Below are 10,951 nucleotides of genomic sequence, written 5' to 3'. Positions count from 1 at the left end.
TCAAGATATGAAATTTGAATGTGTCCAAAACTCTTGCATTATGTCTCTTGGGAATTTTACTTGAAAACATCAAAATAAACAAACATCCAAGTAAACAAAAGTGGGAGGCTATTGAGTAGTGGCTTCAACAACCGGGATAACACCCAGAGACAAGAATTTATTTTTTAAACGTTGAATCAAATTAACAATTAATGATGGCATTCCATTCATGTATTACATGTAAAGGAGGGAGAGGATTAATTATGAATTATAATTATGAAGTTTCGGGCATTTTGTTTGCATTAATTGAGGGATTGGCTGCTTTACTATTCAGACATTTATGCACCTCGTAGCACATTTTACTTTGTAGATAACTGGGATATAGACTGATGTATGACTTACTATTAAAAGACATAAGCATGTATGACTAGTTTTTGGTGCATTTAATGTTGCTTGAGAGAGAGAAAGAGAGAGAGAGAGAGAGAGAGAGAGAGAGAGAGAGAGAGAGAGAGAGAGAGAGAGAGAGCTTGTGTCATTGGACCCAAAGTCATTGACAGATCCCAGGCTTCTGTTCAGTGACGAATAAGCCCCCTATAATTCACTTTTATTACTTTGCTGCAATCTTTGATGATTTCCTGAGTGAATAATTACTCAATCACTTCTTCAAAAAAAAAAAAAAAAGCCAAACCCTGTTCAGTTCATCCTGATTGTTTTGTAAGTGCTGCCCTCTACTGGCTACAGTGACTCAATGCAGGCAAAAGGGACAATAACCTCCTGCCTGCCTCCATTGTTCCTGCAACAAAATGTGATACAACAATTTTCAGTGAAAAATGCTGTAGTTCCCAGGTACAATGACTAGGTCAGAAAACTGATATAGACTGTATTACAATGCATTAGAGGAAAAAAAAAGAATAAACCCTGGTAAATTTCTAAATCACAGAATGCACTGTTTGATGACATTATAAATTGTACAAAGAGATGTTCATGTCTTTCATTTTGAACAATTTCATTTTGACATTTTTTTTTGTGAATAATCGGCAGCATGCATCTAAAACAGAGGTCTGCCAAGCATTCCATCAAATTTGGAGGAAAACCTCTAGATGGCGCTCACAGACAAAGACGAATAAAAGCCTGACGACATATAACTTCCAGAGGGCGCTTGCATAATCATTCTAGTAACTAACAGTTATATGAGTGTTTACAATACAGACGTTTAATTTTCATTCACAGTAATCCTCATTCTGTCCAAGAACACACATTTTCATTTCTATTGATATTTGTCCTGGCTGCATTTTCATTCTCTTCAGATCCAGTCCCACCAGAGTATTCTTCTCATTGTATCATGTTTACCCACCCACCAATGTAATCTTGCTCTGCAGTTTGGCTGTGCATTTGACACAGACATATGTTTAAAACGTACAAAAGGCAATTACATGCAGATATAATTTAGAAGCAGATATAATTCTGCTTTTAGACACAGTAAATATTTCTTGGTGTCCTTCTTTGTTGAAAAAGTACATATAATTGTATCCAAAATATAGCTGGCCGTTCATGTTTCCAAAAATCACCCACATATGCAACTACATTTTGGGCAGTTTTTGCATGCTTCAAATCTTATCTTTAAAATTATTCTCAAGTGCATGCGGATATTTTTGCACTATTGGCACCAATTACAAAACCCATGTGATCGGGCTCTGACGCAAGAGAGTCATGCCGACAGATGGTACAGATGCAGACCTTGCAGTTCACTTAAGCAGGCCCTCACTGGGTCCATTGTAGCCTTTCTTTTTTCTTTTTTTCTTTTTTTGCACAGATGCATCCTGCAAAATGCCCCTCCCTACGTCACACATCTCTCCTGCATGTGGAGTGCTGTGTGGGAGGGGGCTTACATGCAACCCCGTTCAGGTCAAATTCAATTTGCCTCTTGGGTTGTAAATCAAGATGCTGGTGCCATTTCCACACACGTGATTGGCTGATGAGAATTCACTTTCTCTCCACGATAGGTCAAAATTCAGGGTTATTATGGGGGCTGGGCCGCCATCTCTCCACCCACACTATCACCATTTTTATGCTCGCCAAAGCTGCCTAAAAATCAAGATAGGTCACATCCTATTCCAGCGTGTGGAAACCTTTGACCGGAACAGCGTACAGCTGTTTTAAAAATTGGATGAGCTAACCACCCGTCAATACAGTGGCTAATCTATGCAAAAAACAAAAAAAAAAACAGTCGAAAATATTGATTATTGACACCAGACATCACGTTACTGTCAATGCGCGAGACAGAAACCGTTTTTTCAAAAGCTATTTAAAAACTTGCCAAGGCGTTAACCGTTACAGTGTTTGGTTCAGTCCAACGAGCCGCTAGCAGGAAAAAACACCGAATTTAAGACCGTCGACTACTAGCTTAAAAAAAAGAACAGGAGCAGTGTCATTGTTATCAAGATTTAAACGAGGAGGAAAAGCAGGAAAGCAGGTAGGAGTGAAACCTCTTGCTTCGCCTCGGAGCTCTGGTGGATCTGTGGATGACAGCCGTCCAGTCCGTCGCAACAACAGCAACAGCAGCAGCGGTTTAGTTATCATCGGAGCAGCCGTGGAGGAAGAGGAGTGAATCACAGAAGGAGAGAAAGGATTCACGGACCCCAACCGAGCATGGCTACCCAAACGACAGCATCCTGCACTGGATCCACTCTGCTGCAGCCAATCAGCGAAATTATCAATCTCCCTCTAGACCAGGTATGTTTTTTAGATAAAGAGGATTTTGGTCCATCATTCATCCGAGATCAATCCTATATGGCCTGTTACGCTAGCATATATAACGTTAGATGTAGCACGGTGCAGTGATGCACACCGCCAAAGCGTTAGCTAACATGATGTGCGTTACAATGGGCAGATATTTCGGTGTTTTGACAATGAGCAGACAAAATCACTGATGGTAGCATCAGCTAGTCAGGCATGCTGGGTGTCTTTTGTCTCATCCTGTTCGGTGGGCTCAGGGCCATCAAGTGGCTTCCAAATTGATGTCCGAGGACCTCTGCGGGCCCATGAAGGATTTCCATTAGGTCCCCAGCAAAATGAAAATTAGTTTAATTTTACTATTTGTGGCATTTATTGAAGTTAGCACAACCGAATGAGGTGTAGGCCTTGGTGATTGCTGTGATCTGAGGTTTCTACTGTGATCTTCAGCCTCTCAGTTGGTCATTACCTTCATTGTCAAATGGGGAGTCTGTGGTGTGAAGTGTACATGCAGCATGTTGGGCCATTGGCTTCATCTTCATTTGTGATGAATTCTTAATGATACATTTACATGCTTCACCTAGGACCCGTTCATTATTTATTCACAGCTGCCTGAGACTTGCCCTCCGTTTGGACAAAATCAAGCAATGCACTCGTGTTTGCAGAGGCTCTGTCCATGTTGAAGAAGTTGTGGTTTCTCCTAGAAGTTAGGTTCCTTTTGCAAATTCACAGGTTAAGAATTTGTGCACTTGAAGACTTTTTCAAGCCCAAATGTGATCAAAAGGAATTGATAAACGAGCAAGGCATATGGTCATAAATCAGGCCTGTATCACCATTACAAATCTTTTGAATTTGCTCAGCTGACACTAGTGTCTCTGCCAAATGTATTACTCATCTGAAATCTTACATTACAACTTCCACGGCCACCTTTTCAAGGCTGTGCAGCAGCACTCAAAATGGCTTGTGTAACTAGGTGTGGTCCATCTGGCATTATGACTGGATTAGTGCAATGTCTGTGCAACTTTATGCTATGTAAACATTACACACATCTACACATACACACCGCTCCTACCTACCTGCTCAAACACTTGTGCACAAATATGTACAGAGTGTGTTTCCACAACAGTGGTATCAAAGCCTTTGCTCTGGAGATGGCCTGTGGGTTGATTGTGGTAATGTCCACTCATCTCAGTTCACCATGAGTCAATAGACTAGCTTTTGAAAGCTCGTCAAGCCAAAAAAAAAAAATCCTTCTCTTTCCCTCCCCATCTCACTGGTGATCTCATAATCTCTGCCATCACCAGTTTGTAGGTAATTGTACCGCCTTATGATTTCTGTGTTTTCACATTGTGGAATCTTAAACGTCCCTACAAACACCAAGCTGACTTCATTTACAGACATATCTTTTTGTTATATGAGCTGCAGGCAATGTTCTCTCAAACTGTTATAGCAAAAAGTAAATTTTGCCCCAGAGAGAAGCTGCATTTATGTTTCTCAGTGCGGTATGAGCTCTATGAAACCCACCGTCATGTTCTCTTGCCAAATGGCACCATCAGTTTGAATAACCCCAGTGCAGAGCCAAGCTAGCAATACATTTTGTCTCACAAACTGGCTCAGATATACTTGCTCCCTTCTCTTCTAGTGCTTGCATATCTTTTTTGTGTGCGTTATTGCCACATGCCATTGGCAGCAGAATGACCCCTCTTTTCCTCTTATTCTTTTATTGTGTGGTCTTATCACATCCGGGTTGCATACAGATTAGTCTGTTTCCTCAGACTGACAAGCACTTAAGCGTGCACACCTTGAGCTTACAGATACCTGAATGACTCATCGCACCGTTCCCATTGGAGCCAAGAAAACTCTTGTTCAGCACACCTGAGATTGCAATTGTGTGCATCGGAGGAGGTCTGAGTCTGTGGCTGAAACCTCATGAAAAGATAGGATTATATATTTTAAGGATTTTGTGTAGGGAAGCCTGCTTGTCTGAGCTCTGCAGGCTTTGTGCAGAACTACTGAATGACATAACCCTTCATTTTTCTCACGGTTCATACAAAAAGCCTATCCCAGCCTCTTTGATTCTTTGATCCAAGTCCCTCCTTCCTGCATGTGCAGACTGGAATGCTTCATCATATTTCTGCACACCTATTGTCCAAGCCTCTGCTGGGAATGTTGCACAGCCAGGAACTCTTGTTTCCAGGGATCTCCTCTACCCTATATTTATGTACACTGATTCAGGGTAGAAATAAAACACTGTAAGATATGTTACTCTGTTAAAATTCAAGTTTCACTTCCAATCAAAATTTAAAAAAAGGTATCTCCCAAAGAAATTATGCAGTATTTAACCACTCCAAGAGGGGAAAAGAATAACTGAATTATTGGCATAACACAGTGTGCAGGGATTTGTATAGGTGATTAGAAGTAACCCCAAACTCATGTGAGATCAAACTGTGCATTAGTTGCTCAGCTTTCATTACTCAATATGGTGGCTGCAAGAGAAACTGCTGTGGTTTGAGGACCTTGTAGTCTGCACTATTTAGCATTGGTCCCTACCAAATGCTCACTACATCAGGGCTGCATGGTTACGGCTAAAATTACAATCCTGACATCGTCACCTTTCATTATGTATCACTATAATTATTCTTGATGATTTGGAGAGCCTTATTTTGTATTGCGTTGTATTTTTGCATCCTATAGCATCATTGAGTGTTTTCAAATACCTTGGTTGCGCTAAAGTACATAAAACAACACGTTTTGCTAGTTTGTCAAATTATTCAATTTGACAAAATGGTGAAAATTGTTGATCACAATTTCCCACAGTCAGACTTGACGTCCTCATATCTCTTGTTTTGTCCCACAGCCCAAACATACTTAGTTTACTTTCATAGAGGATTAAAAAGATAATATTCAGTTTTAGGAGCTGGAAATCAGGGAATTTGGAAATTTTCTTCTCAAAAATGACTCAGTGATTATCAAAATTGTTGGCAATAAATTTAACAGTTGGCAAATTTTTAATTATTTGAGAAACTGGTGCAGCTCTACCTATGATATTTGAATGGCCGCGGGGTGAGTAAAGGACAATAGATGGTACAGTCGAGACACATAATCTTGGACTGTCACACTCCCACCACTCTGCTGGACAGATGTCACCTGTGTGGCCATGCAGCTTGTTCGTTTCCTGACAGCAGGGTGTCCAGCTGGGCCAGCGATGCTGTCAACACCATGGGAAAAAAATACAGCCACTCATATACAGTATGATCTGTGTGGTCCACTGGGATTGATTTTTAAAACACTGTAACACTGTATGTGTGTGTGTGTGTGTGCATGTCTATGTGCTCTATTTTGTTAGGACTGTACATGTTTCCCATGGGAGTGACAGGCCTCTGTACTGGCTTGTGTCAGAGCTATAATGGGAGCTGTGAAATCTGAACTGACACCATCCTCCTCCCTCTCCCTGTCTCGCTCTCTAGCTCTCTGTTTCTCTTTCTGTCACACACAAACATACACACACGCACACACACACACACACACACACACACACACACACACACACACACACACACACACTTTCCCCTCGCACCTTGTCTTCTGCTGTTTGCACAGCTTATTAGCGTATTAGGCCCCCTCCTGCATTATTGTGTACAGTAAACACACCCCTTTCATGCTCTGTAGTCCAGATGTGTTCTTATGAGGTGTTTTGTGATTTTTTTTTTTTTTTTTTTGTATAAAAAGTTATATAAAAAGGTATATATTATTCTCAAAATTAAATGTCTAATTCTGTGTTTAGTTTTGACTGCTTCTCATGATCTTGGTGGAGATCATTTTCAATATGAACTTGTCCTCTTAGACTTTTTCTCAACAGTGTTCCTAAAAGAAATCCTTGACAGTGTTACTTATCTGTTCTTCCCCCCCTTTCGCTTTCAACACCCACTTGTTCAGCCACTCCTCAAAAGCAAAAGATCCTCTTTAGACCCAGGCCTGTTTCCCATTACCATTTCTTTGAGGTCATAATGAAAGCAGCTGCAAATTAAGTAACTTTCTCAGTCAAGAGGTTTGAGATTTGACAAGTTTCATTTGGGTTTTGGATCACTGCATAGCACATGGTCTGCACTGCTCAAGTTTACTATTTTCTTTAAACTGCAGATGCTAGGGACAGCTGCATCTTAACCCTCAAGACCTTAGCGCAGCATCTGATTGGATTACGCAATTTTGCAAAACTGACTTTAAAGTGATGGGAAATGAAATGAGAGTTTCACCAGGAGTGAAGCTCCCATTTCTCAATTAATCAGTTACTAGTTATCAGTATCAGTGTGTACGCATAGTGTGGCTGCTGAGAAGTAAGAGATTATATCCTGTGGTAAAATGGCAAGGCAGTGATTTACATCACTCCTCGTCTCTTGGTTGGATCTTAAAGGTGAAGTCTTCTGGGTACAAGTTCACAGTTTACAGGCCGGGCTGCTTTGCATCCTGTGGTCACAAAGTGCTCACTGGCCAGCTGAACAATCAGTCCACTGTTTATGTGATATATTGGATTGCAGTTTGTCACAGTCAACGACCACGTCTTTCATCATGATAACAATCCTTCTTTTGTTGCTGCTGCTGCACTTGCCATCAGGCTATTGTGCCTCAGGCTCCTGGGCCCACTCTGTGCTGTCAGTTTGACTCCTACTGTCCTGCCCTCATATTCAAGCCACTGTCAGTTCCCTCAAGTAAGTGGTATAAGTCAAGCAAAGCAAATGCCTTGGTTAACCTGAGTTTAACTGAGTTTTGATATAAGCAATAAAAAGTAGTCACAACAGAGCATTTGCCCTCACTGTAGATATTGGGATGCTCAAAGCAGGGATTGATTGATATATTTGTGTCAGCGGATATCCGCTTTAAAAACAGTAATGGTATTGGTCAAATATGATTGTTTCTGTGGATAGTTGTCGTATTGTAAAATTAGCACTTGTGTGTCACTTGATCGAGAAGAGAAACTAGAGTGAAACTATCATGGCCTTTTGTTAAACTCTCTAGTCAGGCCTGTAAAGGTCAAGCTTTGTACATGCATTTGTATTACAGTTTTTACAAATGTATGTTGGTAACAGTATCCACCAGTATGGGTGGGCCAATATCAGATTTCAATATCAGCCTCAAAAAACATATCTGTGTGTCCTTACTCTGAGGTCACTCCAACTTGTAACCTCATCTGTTGATGCTTTTGAAACTATCAGGCTGGTGACCCCTGCTAACCCACTCTCTAACCCTTATATTAACCTCAGCTTGCAATAAGTGATATTTTGCTGAGCTTTGCCTAAAAATCTAAGGCTCAGATCCCTTTTGGCTTCACTGGAGGCTCCCCTGTTTTCGTCTGAGTCCCCAGAGCTCTCCACTCTCAGCCCTCAGGTCCTGTCAGAGTTTCTTTGCTTCCCCTCTGTCTTTAATTGGCCGCCCTCTGGGGAGTCTTATCCCTACAATTGATTTCTCCTCCCCTTGACTCCCTCTAATGGAGCACTGCTGGTTGCTGCCATTATTACGTTGCACAATCAGCACGAGCATGTGTGATTACTCCTGGGGAATATGGCAAGTCTTGGTCATAATGATAACATTTTTATGTGGCTAATAATGGGCAAACGCAGAAGAAGCAAACAAGCTGTTTTTCATACAGATTGAGTTTCTGATCATGTTTTAATGAATTTTCTCTTTTGCATGTAAGGAGAGGAACAAAAAAAGAATTAGGAAAGCAGAAACAGACTGTGACACTGTCACACAGTTTACATAGCTGGCTTTGAATCCTGCCATCCTTATATTTGCCCAGAGCAAATAAAATTGTATCTGTGAGCAGTGTATTGGGGATGAAGGTAAATAAAGTGTATTGATTGGATTTAGGTTTTTACGTAATAATGAGATAGATAACTTGCTGCTCCACCACAGACTAAGGTCAGCCTTGAAACCTTCCTGGTCAGAGTTGCTCTCCAGTGTCTCTCCTAAAAGTCATTTATTTTTTTCTTCCCCAGGTTTGACATTATTTAAGTATTTATAGTTTTGCCTAGTAACATTTAGCATTCTCTCATTGTGTAATGGGTGGAGCAATGTAATACAATAACATAAAACACTGCCGCAGTTGTGAGTTCATTTCCATGTAGGGAAATGACAAATGCACTTATGATACTATAAGGCATTAATCCATGGAATGACATACTATGTTATGTTACCATAGTTTTGGAAAGAAAACAAACTATCTAATCTCACTGCCATTACCACAGCAGCCCTGGCTGTGGTTCAGGAAGTTCCCTCATACAGTGATTTATTGTGCTAAGCTGCAAGTTTTAGACTCACTTTCTGTATCTGCAGCTGCCAAACACAGCCACATACATGCATGAGAAAGACAGGTTTCTAACCTCTGAGCTATGTGATGTTCCCATATCAAAGGATCTACAAATTACTGTGGGTGTACTCTGGGTGTTCTCATTCCATGCTAAAATGCGTTTACTTTCAGCTTGTAGTGTCGATTTGAATTTATAGTAGGAAAGACCATATTTCCAGCTTCAAATCACCTTGCAGGCCAAGCAGCGAGATGTATCTAATGTTAAAGTAGTGTTAGAGTGCAGATATATCCTAGCAGTCTCAGCCTTGAGGATTTTCTGCTGGGTTTTAGACTGAAGCAGGTGGCTTCTGATAGGCCATGGCAGTTTAGTCATTATTCTGAAATGCTTGCAACAGTTGGTAGACAGTCATCAAATCTTTTTACAGTTTATGAACTGTATAATTTCAGGCCAAGCCTCTAGCATCTTGGCTGACATTTTTTCCCAAAAAACTGAAAGCTATAAGCAACAGCCATCACGGTCATTCAGTCACCATATTTGTCCAGGAATCTGATGGGATGTAAGATATGCATCTAATTCAGATGAAAAGACATGAATATTTATTGCTGTGTGACTTTGCGTTGTCAACCCCACTGAGGTAAGTCAGTAAGGGAATTGAGATGATTTGCCTTGTATTAAACTCATGACAGGAGCAGAGAGAGACTCGGACACAGTCCCAGGCTGCCATCCGCTTATACTTCAGTGCCTGTATGCTCCAATAAAAAGTCAATCTGGCTATTGATTGTTTCTAAGTGCAAGTTGCGATGTCATCTGAAAAGTTCAGCTGCTAAATGTGGAATTGATTCAAGATGTTTACACCTCAGGGCCCTCTGCAGTTGATTTCCTTGAACTTGAGCACTTGCACAACAAAGAGGAACAATGCCTTGAGATGAGTGCCATTCAGTTCAATATTTTATATGAATATTTCCCTTGGTGATCAGTTAGCGTTTGTGGACATGTACAACTTACTTCTAAAGTAAAAGCAAGAAAACCAAGACTCTAATCTTGGATGTACAGGCATATGTACACGATCTGCATAACTGACAATTACTATTTATGGACTCGGTCTGTTTTATCCCCAAATGAGCATAACTTTATAGAGGTGCTGTCAGTACTTAAGCAGAAAATATATCCTCGTCTGTTGAAACTCACCTTCCTCATCTTTTTTATATCATTCTCTCAGTGACCAGCTAAGGGAAATAATGTAATTTCCTTTGCATGTAAAAGACAATAGTCAGATTTTTTTCCAAACCAAACTGTATGACTTAAGGATAATAGCTCAATGATAAAACTAACATTCCACAGTAAGGCTCTATAAAACAAACAAACAAACCACAAAAGAAAAAAAATACATGTAGGGGCTTGATCTGGCTGCTCTTTGAGTGAAGATTTAGGGAAGTTGATGCTGTCACTGGTGACATATCTTAGCATTACCATGGTGGAACAACCACAGCACATTCACCCAGCCAGCAAATGCCAGTTACTTAACAGGCTTACGTAACATTAGCCTAGCATTTACAGTCTACTGTAACATTACAAAAAACCTGGCTTCTCTGCCGCGGTGAGTTCAAATACTCCAACATCACTGTGGAGTGTTGAGTACTGGATTTTGAGTGGATTTTTATTGGAAATTGCGCAGTATTTGTAAAGCCTCTATTGTGGATGTGAGCAATTACAAATGGAGTTCTGAGTACTTCAGGGCAGATTCCCCCCAGAGTGTTTAGCCATGTGAAAAGATCTGTTGTTTAAAGGTTGTCTCCTCACTCTTAGCACACCATCCTGCACTTTTGCATGCAAGCTGTATCATAGCAACTGACTGTATGCTCCTTCTTTTGGATAGTGTTTGCCAAATCCAGGGATATGGTGTGTTTCTTACCCACAATCAGTACCATTTCCCT

The 10,951-nt window shown here is 40.7% G+C and overlaps 1 protein-coding gene across 1 annotated transcript in view; it reads left to right on the top strand.

The window, feature by feature from the left end:
• Positions 1-2,077: 2,077 nt before the first annotated feature.
• mboat2a (membrane bound O-acyltransferase domain containing 2a) overlaps positions 2,078-10,951 on the top strand; it is a 51,002-nt gene continuing 42,128 nt past the window's right edge. Inside the window, exon 1 of the mRNA XM_030044962.1 lies at positions 2,078-2,712. Within this exon, the coding sequence (XP_029900822.1) occupies positions 2,629-2,712 (84 nt within the window). The 5' untranslated portion in view covers positions 2,078-2,628. The remainder of the gene's footprint in view (positions 2,713-10,951) is intronic.

Source organism: Myripristis murdjan, chromosome 22 (assembly GCF_902150065.1).
Source record: "Myripristis murdjan chromosome 22, fMyrMur1.1, whole genome shotgun sequence".
Taxonomy (NCBI): Eukaryota; Metazoa; Chordata; class Actinopteri; order Holocentriformes; family Holocentridae; genus Myripristis; species Myripristis murdjan.
The sequence above is the reverse complement of the archived record's forward strand: the minus strand, read 5'-3'. Positions and strand labels throughout refer to the sequence as shown.